This window comes from Neolamprologus multifasciatus, chromosome 14 (assembly GCF_963576455.1).
Source record: "Neolamprologus multifasciatus chromosome 14, fNeoMul1.2, whole genome shotgun sequence".
Classification (NCBI taxonomy): Eukaryota; Metazoa; Chordata; class Actinopteri; order Cichliformes; family Cichlidae; genus Neolamprologus; species Neolamprologus multifasciatus.
Genome location: NC_140452.1, coordinates 10,609,305 through 10,629,545, shown reverse-complemented (window position 1 = coordinate 10,629,545; position 20,241 = coordinate 10,609,305). Strand labels below are relative to the sequence as shown.

General features: G+C 38.5%; 1 protein-coding gene and 2 pseudogenes across 2 annotated transcripts; 2 read left to right on the top strand and 1 right to left on the bottom strand.

Moving 5' to 3' along the window:
- Positions 1-1,369: 1,369 nt before the first annotated feature.
- On the top strand, positions 1,370-4,877 carry LOC146503587 (odorant receptor 131-2 pseudogene; annotated as a pseudogene).
- Positions 4,878-11,322: 6,445 nt separating this feature from the next.
- On the top strand, positions 11,323-12,520 carry LOC146503586 (odorant receptor 131-2 pseudogene; annotated as a pseudogene).
- Positions 12,521-14,600: 2,080 nt separating this feature from the next.
- Positions 14,601-17,023, bottom strand: LOC146503585 (diablo IAP-binding mitochondrial protein-like). Of its 2 annotated transcripts, none has more exons than XM_085130860.1 (6): positions 16,707-17,023; positions 16,400-16,517; positions 16,117-16,242; positions 15,616-15,726; positions 15,314-15,410; positions 14,601-15,164 (listed from the first exon to the last, which is right to left on the bottom strand). In XM_085130860.1, exons 1-6 carry the CDS (start codon positions 16,841-16,843, stop codon positions 14,959-14,961), a joined length of 795 nt encoding a protein of 264 aa, XP_084986986.1. In that variant the 5' UTR covers positions 16,844-17,023; the 3' UTR covers positions 14,601-14,958. The 2 variants fall into 2 exon arrangements, with proteins under 2 accessions (XP_084986986.1, XP_084986987.1); XM_085130861.1 differs by having other exon boundaries at positions 16,400-16,514.
- Between the last annotated feature and the right edge of the window lie 3,218 nt (positions 17,024-20,241).

The following is a 20,241-nucleotide window of genomic DNA, read 5'->3' as shown; positions in this document are numbered from 1 at the left end:
GCGCCTTGAGGTGACATTTGTTGTGATTTGGCGCTATATAAATAAAATTGAATTGAATTGAATTGAATTGAATTGTTACGGGTGAGATCAGTCAAGGAGCTGGTTAGGTCTGCAAAACCTGGCATGAACCAGGGTAGTAACCAGCCAGTCTCAAGAACCGACTCATGTGTTTTTTGGACTTGAAGTGCAATCAGAATGTGACGACTGCAGTTTTAGGCATCTGTGGATGCACCTCCCAGGTTCCCAAGTGGTACCCCAAATACTGTAACTCCTTCCGTCCAACCCCACACTTCTTCGGGTTGGCCGTGAGCCCCGCCCGCCCCAGGAATTCCAGGACTGCGGATGCCTGCCTCACATGCTCCGCCCAGTTGTCACTGAGGATGATGTCATTCAAATAAGCGGCAACATATGCAGGCGCAGCACCTGGTCCTTGAGGTGCTGGAAAGTGACAGAGTCAAGGAACAACCAATACGGAGTGGAGAAGGCCATTTTTTCCTTACACTCCGCAGACAAGGGAACCTGCTAGTAGCCCCTGGTTAAATCCAATGTCGTAAAAAAGTGAGCAGTGAGTAACAGGAAGTTGTGACACTTCATCGTTACACTTCATCAAACTGTGCCACTTTTTTCACCTTTCGATAGTCGACACAGAACCGTGTCTTTACCACAAGAACTGTGCAACTCTTCTATCACTCCCATTTTCAGCACAAAGGGTCCTTGCCACTTGGTGAGTAACTTTGAGATAGAAGAAGGGTGTAATACAAGCACTTTGTCTCCTGGTGAGAATTGCCCGAGTCTAACCCCACAGTTGTACAGACGCTGCTGCCATTGCTAGTCTGGGAGGGAGCAAATTTTCTCTGTCACGTCGCCCTGTCACTGGTGAAACCGTAGAGAAGGACACGGTCTGCACTGCTACTGCTACCTTAAAACGTGAAGAGAGGTGCGTAGGTCCTGCAGGCCCGGCCAACCATAGTCCCTGCAGTACTGACCAAAAACACATTCCATGCAATGACTTTCCTAATCCACGACTGCTGTGTGCAGTGCTATCTGTGTCATCCACATTTGTGCTTGAGCTGCCTGAAGATAATCTCAAAAGTGAACAACAAGAAGATCCTGTACTGTCAGAAGTCATTGGCTGGAAAGCTAAGGGTCGGAAACCACCCTACTGGTGTATGAAAAATGCCCACCTCAGGAAAAAGTGCTATGGCATGAGTACTCTAGACTTACCTTTCACAGTGGCTTACCCTGTCGTAGAGCTTTCAACCCATCCCAAAAGTCAGTGTTGCATCAGTTGGTTGTTCCTGAATCTTTAAAAGACACTGTCCTACAGCTGCTGCACGGCAACCCAGTGTCCGGTCATGTATCAGCAGAGATGGTCCTGAAACGTGCTCAGCAGCTATATTACTGGCCATTCATGTCACAGGACATCAGAATATGGTGCACACAATGCACTCCATTGATGCCAGACGGAATCCCACACCTCATCACAGAGCTCCAATGAAAACAATTGTTGCTGCGGAGCCATTTCAAAAGGTGGCAGCTGACATACTTGAACTCACCATTACGAGTCGTGGCAACAGGTATGTGCTGGGTATTCAAGACTGTTTCTCAAAATATGTCAATCTCTATGCTATCCCAGACCAACGTGCCACAACAGTTGCAAAATGCCTGTTTGACAACTTCATCTGTCAGCATGGCGTCCCTGAAATGCTGCACACAGACCAAGGACGTCAATTTGAATCTGACGTGGTGAAACACCTTTTTCAGCTGCTAGGCATCCAGAAGACACGGACCAGCCCATATCACCCTCAATGTGATGGGATGGTCGAGAGGTTCAACTGAACACTTATTGACCAATTAGCTAAGTTACTCCTTCAGCAGCCTGGCGAATGGGATGACTGCTTCAATCAAGTTGCTTTGGCAACACCCGTCCTCACTCTACCACGGGGTTCACGCCATTCTTTCTCACACATGGACATGAGGCACGGATGCCTGCTAATATGCTGTTGCCTATCACCATGCCAGCATCATCTACTTCTGCTTCTCCTGCTGACTACGTCACGTCATCCAGTTGACTCAGAGACTTCAGTCTGCCTTCAGCACTGCTGCATGGAACAGAGATTGTGCCCACAACCAGCAGAAACAACTGTACGATAGGGGCATCAAACACACTCCTTATGTTCCGGGTGACTTGGTGTGGTTAAATGACCCCACTACAGCAAAGCAAAAACTTGCTCCACATTGGAAGGGCCCCTTTGAGATATTGGAGTGCCTTGGAACAGATGGAGAAAACCCTGGTGTCACGTACAAGATTTGTTACCTCCTGAACCAATCAGACAAGACTCAAATTGTTCACTACAATCATCTCAGGCCTTACAATGCACCTGTCCCTAAAGGTGGAACCAACTCGCCTGCTGGTGACATACTTGTACAGCCCCAGATTCCACAATTGACTGCATTATCAGGTGCTATGCCCTTCACAGCTTCAAAATCTGGAGCTAAAGGGAGCTGGAATGTTCAGGGCCGCCCTGCAACCTCATCAGACCCTCAGGTTTGCCAGCCACCACCTCTAAACCAGTCACGACCCCATTCCCACTCTCCTTTGTCCCCTTCTCCTCGGTCTGAGACTGTAACGACTTCCCCCTCTGGCCATGTGGTGATACACCAATCAGACATTGTCCCCTCAACTCCTCATCGAGTATCTGGTGTTTCACGGCGATGTGGGAGACGTCAAGTTGTGCCTCCCAGATACCTCAAGGACTATGTTTTGAACTGAACTTGTTTTTGGTTTTTCTGTTCTTTTATTGTTATCCCCTTCCTCACAGCATGTTGTTTTTCCTTTTCTGTAGGGAAACGGGGACATTTCTTATGTGGGGGGGGAGGAAAATGTAAAGTGTAGAAGTAAATTTAAATCTAATTGGATATACAAAGAGGTGTTTACAAAGGTTATGAAGCTAGTTATGTAGCTATTTGGTGGTTACATGATTTGATATTTACATGTTTACACATTTGAATGTTTAGACATGCATGTTCAAAGCAGTAATAAGTATGTGTTATATCCACCTAGTTGTTTTCCCTGTTTTGATCTGAGTATAAGATTTCCTGGCTTCTGAGAGGCCAGTGAAGTATTCATGTTGGTGGTACACAGGAAGTGTGAGTTGTTGCTGTGTGCTGAGAGTAAAGAGGCTGCTGAAAAGGTTTTCTGTCTCCATCTTGCTGTTCCTAATTATTCAGAGAGATTCCAAACCATCTAGTGAACCCTCACGTTACATTTATAATAAACAGATTAAAAGAGACAATGCTGAGAAAAGAAAGACAGGACAGTTTTCACTTAACTGAATACCTCACAAACAGGCCTCGTACCTGTCACAGTAATATTAGTGTAGGAGTTTTTAAGACATAACCCTAAAATAATAGGATGTAGTCTTACTTGTTGCATTAACTACAGAATTGATTACCTTCACAGCAAACAACAACTTTTCAGTTCTTTCAGATCTGTTATGTTGACTTTAGTGCAAAGTCTCCTGAGTATACCACCAATTACCTATTTAGAGGCATCGATACTGTGGAGAATGGGTACTAGGGGATGATGACAACACAGTAGAAGGAAGTTTCATGTATAATTGTCATTCTTAGTTGCTGTAAGCTTCAAATTAATGATACAGGGTCATTTCTATGAAAAAAGTAGGGAACGCAGAAGACATTTGGTTCTGGAACAGAATGGGCGGTTTCTCCACTGGATTTGATTTTGAGTTTTGATTTTTATTAAAAGTAAAATCTTACATTTATTAACAAAACTTTAATTAATGCTTAGAAGTACTTCAAACAGGTTTGTTCTCTATGGCAGGTAACAACTCAGTGAAAATATGTTTTTTTTCAGCGATCAATCAGCTACCGGGTCATTATTGTACAGATCCTGGTAATAATTTTTCTTTGCATCAACATGTCACTCATTGTGATCTTTGTTAAAAAGGAATGTTTTCACACATCTGCACGTTACATCTTATTTTTCATAACACTGCTGTCAGACAGTGTTTTGTTATTGCTGTCAGATGTTTTACTTGTATTGACCCATTTTGAAATTACAATGCCAGTGTGGTTGTGTATAACTATCTCTGTTGTTGTACTTCTTTACTTCATTGTCACACCAGTTACTCTGACAGCAATGACTCTGGAGCGCTATGTGGCCATTTGTATGCCCCTGCGTCATGGACAGCTGTGCTCCACACGCAGCACTATGTACTGTATCCTGATCATTCATGGTGTCAGCTCTGGTCCTTGTATAATTATTCTGTCCATGTTCTTTGCTTCTGCCTCACTTAAGTTCTACAAGCAATCCATGATATGTAGTGGAGAGACATTTACTATTTACAGATGGCAGGATCATGTTCGATCAGCTGTGTATCAATTTTATTTCTTGATTATGGGCACCACTATTGCATACTCATACATTCAAATAATGAAAGTGGCCAAAGCTGCATCAGGAGAGAAAAAGAAGTTGACGCATAAAGGACTCAAAACAGTGATCCTTCATGCTTTCCAGTTGCTGCTCTGTCTCATTCAACTGTGGTGCCCATTCATAGAAATTGCAGTGCTTCAGATAGATTTCACTTTATTTCTGAATGTCCGATATTTTAACTATATTATGTTTAATATTGCTCCAAGGTGCCTGAGTCCTCTAATCTATGGACTCAGAGATAAAAATATTTTTCTTGTACTGAAAAATCTTATGCCTACTTCATCCTGTGCAAAATAAACATAATTTGAGTTACATCAGAAATATAAATTCTGCGATTCATATTTCATCAAACCACACAGGAAAATACTGGTTCAATATGCAATAAAAATAATAATAATAAACAATGATTATTTTTATAGGCTTTAGCCCCCTGCCCCCACAACCCTGAAAAGGATAAGCAGAAGAGACTGGATGAATTAATGGATTAATAGATGGTTAAATTATTAATCATCCATACATTTCCTGAAAACATACAGGAAATTTGCTTTCCTGTATATATTCTGTGAGGCTGCTTTTTTTTTTCTTGTATTAAAAAAAGCTATGCTTCTTTGTGTTTATGTACACATCCTGCCAGGTGATACCGCTGTGTAATTCATTTATTTCAACAAAGTAACTGTATTGTGAATACCACCTTTTAAAACAGTAACTGTAATGGAATACAGTTACACATATTTTGTAATTTAAATACTTAATGGTGGTAACAGTTTCCTGCTACCTTGAGCAAAGCACAGCACAAGGGAGCTGCTCAGGGAGCATCTGTGTGATCATCAAAGTTCAACACTGTTAGCACAGTTAATACGCATACTTGATCAACCACTTATCGCTCCCTGCCATTCTGCCACTTGAAGAGTGGCCAAAAATTATTTTATGTTTTGTCCCTAATGCTCCTCAACATACTCTAGATGCATCCAGGATATGTTTCTTGCATAGTTAAGCTCTTGGTGAGCCAGTGACGTGTAGGAAGAGACAAGGTGACGACCAAGAACAGTTTGATAACTACTACAAATGGCGGCTGAGAAAGACAGCTCTAAGTGTAGGGTGGGTTAGCTCCCTGGTCTGCAGTTTTCATGAGAAAGCACCCCAACAAGCTAGAGATATCCCTAGGAGAGTCAAGGTTAATGACCAATGTAATGGATAGGACCATAAGTAAGACATGTGTCCGTGGCAAGCTGTGGAAGAACCAGCGTGGAATAAAGGTCCATCAGGCGAGAATGAAATGTTTGGAGCGGGAGAGTGAGATGCAATGCACAGGTCCTGAACCTGGTGAGACGCACCCCATAGGGCCCAGTCCCTCCACACACCAGAGTCTTCCAATCCAAATAGAGTAGTTCCACAGCAGGGAATTAAGTGGCCCTCAGCCATCAAACGGAGTGATTGGCAGAAGTTTGATGAGGATGTGGCCAACATCATACAAGCCGTAGCCAAAAGAGATGCTGACAGCAGGCTTGAAGCAATGACCACCATCAAGCAGAGCAGAGTGGCACAGGAGACAGGGAGAGAGAGAGAGAGCTAGGAAATTAGCATATTTTATTGCATCTTTATTTCAGACATATACAGAAAAAGCAATATATACACAAGTACACATACTTGCATTTACATGTACAAATACGAATATATGTAAATACACACACGTATGTGCTCAGACAAAACAAAACAAATAAAATAAATAAAATAAAAAGGAGTCTAAATGACATGAAATGACAATTATTAAGTCTGAAATGGAGTAGGAAGAAGTATAACATACTTATTAATCCCTACCCCATGTTCAACATTCTATTGAATCCAACTATTCATTGTTACCCCTAATTCCCATCATCACTTACCCTACACAATAAACAAGGATGACATGTATAAACATAGCTACAGTGATAATTTAGATACAGTTTAGCATAGTTTTATATATACAATGGGTCATCAACTTTATCAGTTTCATATTCTTCCAAAAGCAGTTTTTGCTGTAGGTGCACAGTAAAACTGTTCCACAGTTTTAGCCCACAAATAGTCACACAAAAGGTTTTAACCTTTGTTCGTGTTTTAAGAGTCTTCAGATTTAATTTCCCCCTCAATTCATAGTCCCCTTCTCTGTCAAAAACATCCTCTGTGTCGCGGTCTGGCTGGCAGACCGTGGGGGTGTAGGGAAGGAGGACCCAGGCGCGGTGCTCTGTGTGTAAACAGTGCGTTTATTTACAGTGTATGAAACTAAACAACAATAAATTCCCGTGCTTTCCCCAGACTCCCGTGTCGTGTCTTCTCCCAGTGTTTGTGCTCTCCGCTCCCGTGTCTCAGCACTCGCCGTGCTGGCTGCTGTCTGGCACTCCACCCCTCTCCTGGGGACACAATAGAAGCAGCCGTCAGGACACATACAATCGCCGGCACACACACACACACACACACACACACACACACACACACACACACTAACCAAGCACAACTGGGTGACTAACGTGGAGTCTCAAGCAATGATCCCGCGTCGGTGGGAGCTCCAAGACTCTCCTAAGTAGCTCCCCCGACGAGGCCTGATCAGCAGCAGGTGTGTGGCTTCGGGTGTGGTCAGACTGTCAGCAGGGCCACACCCACCAGGCCTGAAGGCGCCCGCCGAAACACATATACACACACACACACACACACACACACACACACACACACAAACAGGGAGAAGGACGGCAACACCAAATACACATACAATAATAATAATATAATTCATAACTGCCCAGGGATCCTGGGTCGCTCAGACCCAGGATCCTGACACTCTGTATATTTCCTGGTAACATATTGTATCTGGCTTTGTACATAATTTTTGCAAATTTTGCATATTTTATAAGATCCATAAATTTCTGAATTTTTCATTTCAAGAACATAATGATAGTGTGGTCTCTAAATCCTGCTTTAGTAATCATCCTGATTGCTTTTTTTTCTGAATTTTACATAATGGTTGAAGTGAGGTTTTGTATGTATTTCCAAACAGTATTCCAAATATGACAATATAAGAAATAAGATTGCATAAGAAACAGTAAAGTACCCAGAGTGATTTGGAAGGCAAGAAATGTTTAGCTTTACTCAGTGCAGAGATGCTTCTTGACAGTTTAGCTTGTATATGCTTTATGTGAGGTTTCCAGCAGATTTTGTTATCTATTATCACACCCAGAAATTTTGTATGAGAAACTTGCTCTACTTCAACATTATTTATTAACAATTTTGCTCCAGTATCTTTTTTACAATTTCCGAATAACATAAATGTTGTTGTTGATTTTTCAAATTTAGTTATAACTTGTTTCTGTCAAACCATGTTTTCAGTTTAATCATTTCTTTTGTGACAATTTCCAAAAGCTGCTATGAATTCTCTCCAGCACAAAATATATTTGTATCATCTGCAAATAAAATAAACTGTGATATATCAGATGTTTTACATAGATCATTGATGTAGAGGATAAACAGCTTTGGTCCCAATACTGACCCCGTGGAACTCCACAAACAATGTACAGGCACTCTGATTGATATTCACCAATCTTCACAAATTGTTGCCTGTCTCTCAAATACCTCCTTACCCACTCTAGCACCACTCTTCTAATGCCACAGTATTCCAGTTTATCAAGTAATATTTCATGATTAACTGTGTCAAAAGCTTTATTTAGGTCAATGAAAACACCAACTGTGCATTGTCTTTCATCTATATTGTTGATGATATTTTCAATTATTTCCATTAATGCCATGGATGTTGATCTATTTGGTCTGAAACCATACTGACTGTCCATTATTATTTTATGTTTATCTATAAATTTGTCAAGTCTATTAATTAAAACCTTTTCCACTCTTTTTGAAAATTGTGAAAGTAGAGAAATTGGCCTGTAATTTGTGAATTGGTGTCTATCTCCATTTTTAAACTTTAGCTAGTTTCATTTGTGCATGCACCAGTTTGTAGAGACAAATTGCAAATGTATGTTAAGGGTTTGGAGATGCCATCAACTTTCTTAACGATTCCATATCAATGTCATCAAAGTCTGTAGATTTTTTTGTTCATGATTTCCCAACAATATCAATGATTTCATTTTCTTCTACCACCATTAAAAACATTGAATGAGTATTACGTTCAATAGGTTTAGTTTCTTTCTCTGCACAATTTCTTATATTATGAATTGTATCAGCCAACACTGGTCCAACACTTACAAAGAATTTATTGAACTCATTAACCACATCACTCATGTTACTAATATTTCTGTCATTATTAATGAAATACAAAGGATAATTTAACTGCCTGGAACCATTTTTAATGATGGTATTTAATGTTTCCCAAATCCCTTCAATGTTATTTTTATTCATATTTAATAATTTCTCATAATATTCCTTTTTTCATCACCTCAAAATGTAGCTTCATTACTTCTGTTCTTTATAAATTCTCTATATAAGGTATATTTCTTTTTACATGCATTTTGTAATCCTTTTGTGATCCATGGGCACGCTGCATATTTACATTTTTTGCTATATTTCTTTACTGGGCAACGGCTATCATATAACAGTTTAAATGTTCCTAAAAAGTCTCATAAGCTTTATCAATATTTTTTTCCTCACATCATGAGTAACCCACTGAGGGAACAAGACTTGAGACCTAATGAAGCTCTCATCAACCCGGTCCCACCATCAGCAGAGCTTAAGTTGATGGAGCCAATTTTGAAGGAGGTGTGTGAGGTCATCAAGGCAGCCTGGTCAGCATCCTCCCGAGGTCCCAGTTGCATACCCTACCTACCTTGTGTATAAGCGCTACCCAGAGCTGCTCCGACACCTGTGGAAGATCTTAAAGGTTATATGGCAGAGAGAGAGTTGCTGTGGAGGTGTGTAGAGGGAGTCTGTATTCTCAAAAGAGGTGGAATTGAAAAACATCAACCAGTTTTGGCACATCTCAATATTGAGCATGGTGGGGAAGGTTTTTTTTTTTGTTTTGTTTTTTGTTTTTTGTTTTTTAAACTGACCTAGTTCCTAGAGCTGTTTTGCAAGGAAGAATGGCTATTTCAGTCTCTAGATGTGCAAAGCTGGTAGAGAAACACCCTAAAAGGTGGTTCTACAAAGTATTGACTCAGGGGGCCGAATAATTACGCACATCCCACTGTTAAGATATTTATTTGTAAAAAATGTTTGGAATCATGTATGATTTTCGTTCCACTTCTCACGTGTACACCACTTTGTATTGGTCTTTCACATGGAATTCCAATAAAATTGATTCATGTTTGTGGCTGTAATGTGACAAAATGTGAATACTTTTTCAAGCCACTGTAGGTGGAATTAAGACACAGTCCTTGTTCTGTCCTTTGCCCAACTTGACAGACAGCTAACGGTTTCAATGAACATTGGAGGCGGAAGTAAGTTTAAGGCTTTTTACTTCGTTAGTAGTTCAATGATTGACATCCTTTTCTTCCCGTAAAACTAAAAACAAACACAAAGTAAATGTTACAAGATGTCTTTTCCTTTTAACTCACACTTCTAGGATATGAACTATACTGTTATATAGTATGTGTAATCAACAGCGACTCAGTATTGATCACAATACAACTTAGTGAGTTTAGCTTCCTCAAAGATAAACATAACAGATGAAATAACTGGTTTCTAAAAACAAATCTCTGTAATAGAAATTCACCAAATAAACTTGTAAACATGTTGTACATTAATACTCACAAGCAATAACTCTCCAAGGCAGAAACATTTTAAAGAGCAACAACATATTCTGCAGGCTAACAAGCAACCAGCTTCCTGTTTCCTCTACCCACAGGAACACAGAAAAACCCCACCAAAATATAAGCTGGTGAGTATTCCCACTATGACCAGCAGAGGGTGCTGAAAAGAAAGAACCTATGCATGTCATAACAGTCCTGTTGCTCCTCTCCAGCGCTTCAGTGACTGGAACGCAAATGAAGAGTGATGTAACATCATGCAAGGCCATTGTTTCACCTACCTCCATAATGTCATCTCTCACCTTCTCAGCAAGGTCCAAGGTGTTCTGGATGTGGTGTTCAGAGCTGTCTACCAACAGGTTGAAGATTGAAGTCAGAAACTTTGAGATGCTATAGGTGACCAAGTTATCATGCAGACAATTACTCTTAACCCTATTTGTGTAAACCATTCAGATTAGGTGTAGATTCGCCTGGGTATAGCCTGTGGTATGAGGTCTGGTCAATAGCATTGTCTTGTTCTAACTAATTGTACTAACTGACCTCCCAGCCCATTTTTCATTCAGTGGGCTGGTTTCAGTTATTGTGCAAATGTACTGTTTATAAGGTTGGGGGAACCTGCAGCCAGCTGAGTCTGTACAGACCTTTCCACATCTATAGTGTTTTGGTGCATCCTATAATAGAAAGCATACATGCTATGGAAAGTTGTTGTTGTTGTTTTTTTGGGGGGGGGTTTTAGCTTTCAGCATTTCAGGGTTAAGATCTAGAGTTAAACTGGGCTATTGCAGCAAATTTGCTGGAATGCCATGGCATGTGGCATGCTTCATGTTACATATTGTCACAATAAAATTGAACAATTTAAAAATTAATTAGTATCTCAAACAGAGGAGACAATTTTCTTTTATTAATTTACAGTGCTGTGCATGCAGTAAATACCTTAAGAGGCAATAGGTTTTGATTATTATTTGTTACAGACATATCAGGGTAGGAATATACAAATGTAAAATAACAGGATACAGGATATACGCTGGGTCTCTTTGGCAATAACTATGGCAGTTAAATTCTGAACACGCAAAAACTTTTTCAGAACTTTCAAAACTAGACTTCAGTGTAGAGTCTCTTGAGTTCTCCATCTATCATTGATGTGGAGCCATCAAGGGGAATGGCTGCTAAGGGAAGATGATGACACCATCTCACAACTTCAGTTTCATATGACCTTTAAATTAATGTTCAACTGTCATCGCTCAGAAAACCAGAACAGGAAACCTGAAAAGAATAAGTCTTATATTTAATAATGACACTCTGATGGCCTCTTAGAAGTGCTCTCTATGGCAGGTAACAACACACCAATTTGTGTGTTTTTGCAACGACCATTGACTGACCGGGTAATGACTGTGCAAATCCTGGTGATAATCTTTCTTTGTATCAACATGTTGCTCACTGTGACCGTTTTTAAAAAGGAATCATTTTACACATCTTCTCGCTACATTTTATTTTTTGTCACATTACTCTCAGACAGCTTTTCGTTAGTCACGACCGATATCCTACTTATCTTAACCAATTTCCAATGTTCATTACAAGTTTGGTTGTGTATATTTATCTGTCTTTTTGTGCTTGTGTATTCTATTGTCACACCAGTTACTCTGACAGCAATGACTCTGGAGCGCTATGTGGCCATTTGTATACCCCTTTGTCATGGACAGCTCTGCTCCACACGCAGCACTATGGCCTCAGCTCTGGGCCATGCATTGTTATTATTTCCATGTTCTTTGCTACTGCTTCAATTAGCTTCTACAATCAATACACTATTTGCTCTGTTGAAATGTTTATGCTTTATAGATGGCAGGATCATGCTCGCTCAGCTGTAAGTCAGTTTTATTTCATGATTATGGGCATCACTATTGTTTTTTCATATGTTCAAATAATGAAAGTGGCCAAAGCTGCATCAGGAGAGAATAAGAAATCAACACAAAAAGGAGTGAGAACAGTGATCCTTCATGCTTCCCAGCTGTTTCTGTCTTGTTCAGCTGTGGAGTCCATTCATAGAAACAGCTGTCCTTCAGATTGATGTCAACTTGTTTAGAGATTTCAGATATTTTAACTATGTATTTTTTAGTATTGTTCCAAAATGTCTGAGTCCTCTCATCTATGGCCTCAGGGATGAAACTTTCTTTATTTCTTTGAAAAATCTCATGCCTACTTCATCCTGTTCAAAAAAACATGTGATTTGACAAAGTACATCACTACTATTAATATTAATATTATTAATATTTAATCAAAACATTCATTAATTTGGACAATATCGACAAGCATGTAATGATTAACTTCATATATTTTAACAGGTACAATTTACACTGAGGTTTTAAAAAATAAAAATGTAAATAATAAGAGTTAGTTGATCTCATTTGACAGAATTTACTGTAGAGTATCTACACAACATGTGGAACAATAAACAAAATAATAAGTGTGTGTGGTGTTTTCCACTTATCGAATCTAACATAAGAGGCTAAATAAGAATAAATGTCTTTTTGAACTTGTAAAAACAAATTTATTTCTCTAATGTCTTTAGGCATAGACATATTTAATCAGCAAGATCAAACACTTCATGATTATTTATCACAATATAAATAAAACGAAATGGAATTTTCCAGGATCTAATATGTTCATTATTAAAACACCTGAATCATGTCATCGCAATTTAGCATTATGTGATAGGGCACCAAATGTGGATGTACAACAGATATCATAACAATTATAAATTGTAACAAATAGACATTTTCTTTTACTACTGTTATGTAGTTGTCATAAAACAATGGAACACACAATAATTTTGTTATATTATTAAAGCAAAACATATGTTATATTTCACTTATGGATTAGATAGAAGGGTGTCTGTCAAGAAGTCATTCTTAAAGAAGAAAAACAGCAAGAAAAGGCTGAAGTATGCCAAATTACATAAGAACCGGACTGAAAGTTAATAGTAACAAGCTGTAACGATTTATCCAACTTAGAAATTTCTTGGTTCAACTCATTGTTAATACACTTGGCTTCATTAAAGGTTGTATCAAACCTCAAGTAAACAAATGAAATAAATGCTTGTTGGTGAGTTTGTGTTACTTTTCCTAAAAGTAATGCAGCAAGCGAAGTTGAAAACCAGCTCAAAGAGACTTTAAAGACACCACAATGATTTTACTGTAGACACATGAACAGGTAGAAATGGAGATTGCAAGCCTGACTGCTCATTACTGCCTTTGTTACCTGTTAGCAATCAGGCTCTGGCTCCTGGGCAGTGGTGTCCATACACTCAGCTTTAATATCATTTACGTCTTGCATATTTCCAGAACCCTATATCCATAATCACATACTGTGTATACTACTGTTTATAATATTATCTTACTTATTTTGTATTTGTTTGCTTTTTATTTGTATTTTTGTATTTTTCTTCCGTACCTGAGCTGAGGTAAAGCATAAATTTTCCCGCCATAAGATCAATAAAGTCTTATCTTATCTTATCTTATCTGATCTGATCTTATCACTTGGGGTTCTTGGCTATCTTTGCGTTAGCATGCCATCTTGCAGATGTTTGCAAAGACCTGAAGTTCTGTTAGCAGTATCATAAAAATCAGTATAACTTTGTTGCATGCTACAACCAAAACTGCAGACAACATTGTTTTAGGCTAATTTGTAACATAGCACTTTATTCACCTAGTCTCTCAACAGCCTACCAGGCCAAAGAAGAGAAAGAAAGCCAATATTAAATTATTATGTACATTTTGGCAAACCGTTTTTAAATATTGTATTTGGTATGTATACTATGTCAGTACATTTATATTCTGTTCAGAGAATAACCAATTCTGTTCTGATCATATTTATAATACTATATGACTACATTAGAGCACTTTACTTGTTGTTCCTGGAGTATTTAAAAGTAAAATTAGAGGCAGAACCTTCAGTTTTAGGCCCCTTTTCTGTGGAACCAGCTTCCAATTTGAATTCGGGAGACACACACTATCTCTACTTTTAAGATTAGGCTCAAAACCTTTCTTTTTTCTAAAGCATATAGTTTGGGCTGGATCAGGTGATCCCCATCCACTCTTAGTTATGCTGCAATAGGCATAGGCTGCTGGGGGATTCCCATGATGCATTGAGTAGTCCTTTTCAGTCACCTTTCTCATTCACCATTTGTTAATAGAACTCTTGGCATTGAATCATTAATTACTATTAATCTATGGCTCCCTTCCACAAAGGGAGTTTTTCCATCCCACTGTTGTGATAGTTATAATAGGGGATAATAGGGTATATGATTGTTGGGGTTTTCTCTGTATGTTCTGTTGTAGGGCCTACCTTACAATATAAAGAGCCTTGATGTTGTTGTGATTAGGCACTCTATAAATAAAATTGAATTGAAATTAAATCTTTAAAAACAATGGAGGACACAGTCATTTTATTTACAAAAAATCTTTGTTACAGCAAAACATATATTGTAATCCACTGATGGATAAGAATCACTGGAACAAAATATTAGTGATTCCATCGTTTTCCTACATTTACTAACCCTAATAAATAGTCTTAAATAAAAATATATGCAAGTGGTTTATTGTTAATTTTATTTTCAAAATTAGCCTTTTTTGCTTTGTTCTTCTGTGAAAGTAAACATGTAAATATCTCACAGTAGGAACGCTATTACAGCAAAAAGAGTAGAAAAATGTTTTCAAAGTTGAGCTCATATTACTTTGAAATCAATAGCACTTGCACATTGTTTTCCTGTTTTCCCATATGTCTGTGTTAGTCCTCTCGTAGATAAGCCTCATGCACCTCATGCCCATCACTATCCTCAAGGAAGGCAGCATATTCTGCCATCCTCTGGATCTCTTCTACTTTTGTCTCAGCCAGCTTCTTATCTGCCTCTGCAGAAAGTTTCTGTGCTTCTTCCACCTGCGACAGGGCCACCTGGATGTTTGTCCTCATTGAGATGGATGCCTGGTGAGCTCCTGGAAACACAGATTCATTTTGTCAGATTTCTAAGTAACAATATAGGTGTATGCAACTATTCCCAGAACTTTAGAAAGTAACAGCACATGTTTCAAATTTGATTTTAATGACTTCATTCATCCATAATTCAGGAAAAGATTCTTCTCACCTGAAGTGCACGCTGCCTCAGCTGCCATTTTACACAGGCTGATGGCATTGATCCAAGCTGATTCATAACGTTTGCATTCGACTAGTCTTTCACTAGCCTGTTAAGACAGAGAGAAGTGACAAACTCAATAATTTCGTGGTGTAAAAGCTAATTTCCAAAATATAAACTCAACACAAAAGTACATTAAACATTTGTTTTACCGTCTTAAGCCCTAACGCCCCCTGATACAGGGGCAAAAGGCAGGAGATCAGGTTGGCTTGGGGCTTAAGAGGTTAAGAACAAAGAGGACAACACACACTAACCTCTGCACGCCAGCCATTGATCGCTTGCTGGAGTGAATCCTCCTCTGCTGGTGTCATTTTTCCCAGTGAGGCCAAATATTGTCTTTGAAAAGCAATGCGTGAGTGCACAGCCTATGAGTAAACAGAGGGAACAAAAGCAGTCAGTTACAGTACACAGCAACATTTGAATTACAAACTCAGAAGAGTTTGTAGGACACTGAAAAGTATTTCGGGCTACTTGTGTAGTTCAAATCAGACATACAAGACTTTATTTTAGAATTTTTGCAAATTTTATTAATTGTCTCTCAGTTTTTGTAAATTGGTCCAAGTAAATTTAATTCCAAAGTTTATTGTCACCATATTTAATATTAGGCTGAAAACTGCTGCAGTATATTACTGAATAGATGTGTCCAGATGTTTTTGTCCTCTCATGTTTGTGTTGAATTTAAAAGAGGCTTTTTTTTTTAATCTTTTGTAATATGAAATTTTACAAACTATGTCTTACTCACTGTAAAAACCTACCTTTGAATAGTCTGCAAGGGCATCAACGTAAGCCAAGGTGGTCTGGGAGAGGAAAGTGCATGAGCTGTCTGTAATCACTGAGGCAGCTCTTCTGATCAGAGAGTCATGTGAGAGGTTTTCCACTTGCTGCAAACAAATCAGTGTTTTTAAGTCTTTTCTTTAATTTCTCCATATGTATATTATCTATAAGAAGAAGAAATTTTCCTGAACAGTCAACATTAGTGCTAGTTGTAGGTGACTGTACTAATTCATACTTCTATGATATTTTTGGAGACTCACCCACCTGTGTAAAAGGGACAGTGCAAAACCCACGGGCAACGCTTAAAGATGCTATGCTCATGTGTGAAGGCTTTATCAGTTCCCCAAACTTCTGGTTTCCAGGTATCCTGCTCTCAGAGCTGCTGTAGAAACAGTGCAGAACGTTAGTAGGACCAGCAAACAAATTAATGATATTTCAGTTTGAAATGCTGTGAGTTATTGTCCTATGATCTGATTTGGACCAACTTGTGGTAAATATCAATTAGTACCAAAGATCAAAGTCCGGCTTTAACTTTGCAAAGCATTTTGTTGAATATTTATTCTTAACTTACCTGAGGAAGCGAATGCAGGCTGCACCTCTCCTCAGCACGCTCTTGCTGGTCCGCAGCACTGAAATATCTATCTGATTCCGCACAAGTCCTGTAGCAGCACGACTTGCACACACTGAACACTGACGAACAGCTTGCATTTTGCAAATTAATTTGATCTGCTGCACTTACAGAGTCTATTTATCTAATCTGTAAAATAAGTTCCTGGCTGGAGGTTTTTCTGTTCAGTTTGCACTTTTCTCACTGTTGCCTTTTCTTAGTAAAAGACTTACTTGCTGCTAGAGAGGTTTGAGTCTGCTCTGTGAATAAAAACTATCATGTCTTGTCAGTATTTATAGTGACTCAGCACCACTCAATTACGCAAAAGGCATTGATCTGTTGACTGTCCCTGTAAATGTACGTATTTGGTGTTATCTGCAAAACCCTGTAGATATGTGCAGGTTAGAGACCATTTGTGCTGGTTGTGGACTTTCTATCTTTTACTATCTTTACCACTGTGTAGGGTTTATATGTATGGCTAGATGTAGTTAATGGCAAAAAGTTTACCAACTTTCATTACAATTTAATTTGAAAAAAAAGCAAAACAACTATTTTTACTCATACAATTTCCCACACCTGAAAAGAGGCTTTTATTTCATAATGTACAATTAGGGTTAGGGCAGAGCAGAAAATTGATAAAGCACAAGGGCCAAACTCTGTTTTTCACTTTTCATTATCATTTTTTGTACTGTTGCATAACTACAACGAAAGTCAGTAGCCACTACCCAGAACAACAAACTACTGGGAGTTGCATTGTAGGTAATATAGGTGTTTTGAGACAGGCTTATTGAAGCTAGTAACTTCAAATGAAACCACCCCAGGATAACACAAGATTGGAAGTAGGACTGTTGTGCATGCTCACATTGGTGAGAAAATGAGACAGGAGAGACCAAGGATTGAGTGAAAATAATTAGGAAATTACAGGTAAAGCAAGACAAAGGTAGCAAGAAAAAAAAAAAGACGCATAAGGGAAAGTTTCCAAAATAAAAAGGAAGTGACTGTAACTTGTGTACCACATCCGGTCATGGCACACTATACTCCTTGAAGAGGTAGATTTGTCACAATTCGGGTAGACTTTGGTGCATATGTAGTGCATTTACTATCTGTGCCTAATGTCAGCATTTCTTCATCAACTACCACTGTAAAAATCACTATGTTGTGTGTAATTTATGGTACTGTAAATCTATCACTTTGCATACAGATTTCCATACAGACTCATAGGGAGAGGGGTTTTCACTAACTGCATGTCACTGAGTGTGAATGGCCTATACATCAGTCGAACGGTTGACAAATGGACTGAAATAGGGACGAGAGCAATATTGAAGTTCACTAACAATGTGAAAAGTATGCAAAAACATCAAAGATTAAAAAAATACAGAACATAACTGAAACAAATAATTGGTTTATTTCTGCTGCATTATTTTCAGACACTTTCTCGCTTTTTTTTTTCCTGTTTTGTTTTGGAACTGCTGATGTCATAAGAGCTTCGGTTTTAATTTATTTTTCTTTGTAAGTATTACATTAAATAAGCTGATATGATCAGATAATAAATTGACTTCAACAGGTTTAAAACTACTTTGAGGAAAATGACGGGAGAAACTATATACTTAGGTGTTGAATCTCAGGAAAACTTTACAACATGATGAGCACATTGGATGGTCATACAATTGTGCCAACACTGTAGCAAAATAATGCATCATTTCTTCGTCAAATCTGCATTACACATGTACTTCACCTTCTCTGTGTTTCTCTCTCTGTGCCATTTAATGTTCCACTAAAACTCAACTGGCCAAAAGTCTAGCATTTGCCCTTTGTCTGTTGCAATGAAAGTTATTTGCTGAGCTGGGTTCAAAAACAGAAAGTTTGTTTTGGACAGAACTGTGGCCCAGTCCTCTGGGGTCCTCATTACTGACGCAGAACTTACGTAAACAGCTGACAAGCCCCCATGAGCTGCTCTCTATAGAGTCAACTGGTTTGCCAAACAAAAGAAAACTTCGGGTTGCTCAATGGGACTCGAGAGCTTTGTGTTAATAATCAGTGAGTCTGTTAATTACTAAGCGGGGGACTTGTGACATGCCCTCTAACTGCCCTCTGGAGATTCAACACTCAATGAAAAAACACCTCTTAATAGATTTCATCACCTTTTTTTAAAAAAAACAATACTGTTGTTGCACTTGCAGCTCTATGCTCTGATTACCAACTTGAGTAATGTTGTGCAAGAATGTTAAACATTGTCACAAAAAGATAACGCACTATGTCAAAGATACCACAGGTTTTGTGCCAGTAGGGTGTTTGCCAGTTTTACAAGACCCAGGACAAAAATCTAAGCAGCATATACCAGTACAGACCAGAAAATCACAGTTGGAGGATATACAAAAATTAAATGGTGCATTGTGTTAAAAACATTAAGGTCATTCCTGCTGGAGTTCTGATATACAGAGGTCCACATAATTGTCCTCCTATCTGGCAAAAACATTACTTCTCATATGATACCAGCAGTTATCATCGTTAAAACCTCACTGAACACTTAATCAGATGTCTGAACATAATCCTGGACTTAATCAAGAGTCTGATGGTCTGTTTAAGTAGCTTTGAGCATGTCTTCTCAACATATTTGATGCTGACAACCATTGACAGTTTTGGACAATCCACTACAAACTAAGATAGTATGACCAGGTAGAGTAAACTTAGATTCTGGTAAAAACTCAAAGCCAAATCTTAGCTAGATGTCTAAATTCTTTACCAGTGATACTGCATTTAGAGCTGCCAGACCAAATCTGAGCAATAGTGTGCCATCTAGCCCACCAACCATTTTCCATTTTCCACTTTGTTAAAAATACTGACTGAAGGGGTTCAAACTTTAAAACATTTTATTTTATTGATAATCAAGCAAATTATTTTTAACTTGAAGCTAACTATACATTCTATCAAATGTTTTTTAAATATAAAAAAAACATCTTAAAGCATTAGATTCTACATTTTCTTGCATTTTCTCTAACAATTATGTCCAACATATAACCAGAACTGGCCCACCAAATGTCCAATCTGTCATAGTGGATGGTTTACAAAATGTGGAAATTTTAAGAACAAAGTGGTGTACATTTTGGACCTACATCTGCATTTTCATCAGTATCAGCATTTGTGGCTTTTCTACTGTGTTCGAGCCTTTTTCCGTGCCCTCAAAGTACAGCTGCTTAGAAGGCCTTCATTTTTGCCAGCTCAATGAGTTCATAGTTCGGTACACATGAACCTTCATTGCATAAGAGGCTTCCAACATGGAGCCAAGTTCAGCAAACTTTTAAGCCTGTGGGATGGAAAAACACTGAGGTTAGGATGGTAATTACTGTTCTGGTTTATGATAATTTAGGTGTTTTTTAACTGGTTTAAATATTTTATACATCTTGATTATGAAGGTTAAAATATACATTAAATTCTTTGATCTTACAGTCTTTTCTAGGGATGGGTACCGGTATGCACCGGATAGTAACCAGACCGAAAA

Excerpts from the sequence above, each read along its gene's own strand:
- LOC146503585 (XM_085130860.1), bottom strand. The coding sequence starts at position 16,843 with ATGCAAGCTGTTCGTCAGTGTTCAGTGTGTGCAAGTCGTGCTGCTACA. Across the intron at positions 15,727-16,116 it reads CCCTTGCAGACTATTCAAAG|GCTGTGCACTCACGCATTGC; the intron begins GTAGGTTTTTAC and ends GTTTACTCATAG. Across the intron at positions 15,411-15,615 it reads TCAATGGCTGGCGTGCAGAG|GCTAGTGAAAGACTAGTCGA; the intron begins GTTAGTGTGTGT and ends CTGTCTTAACAG.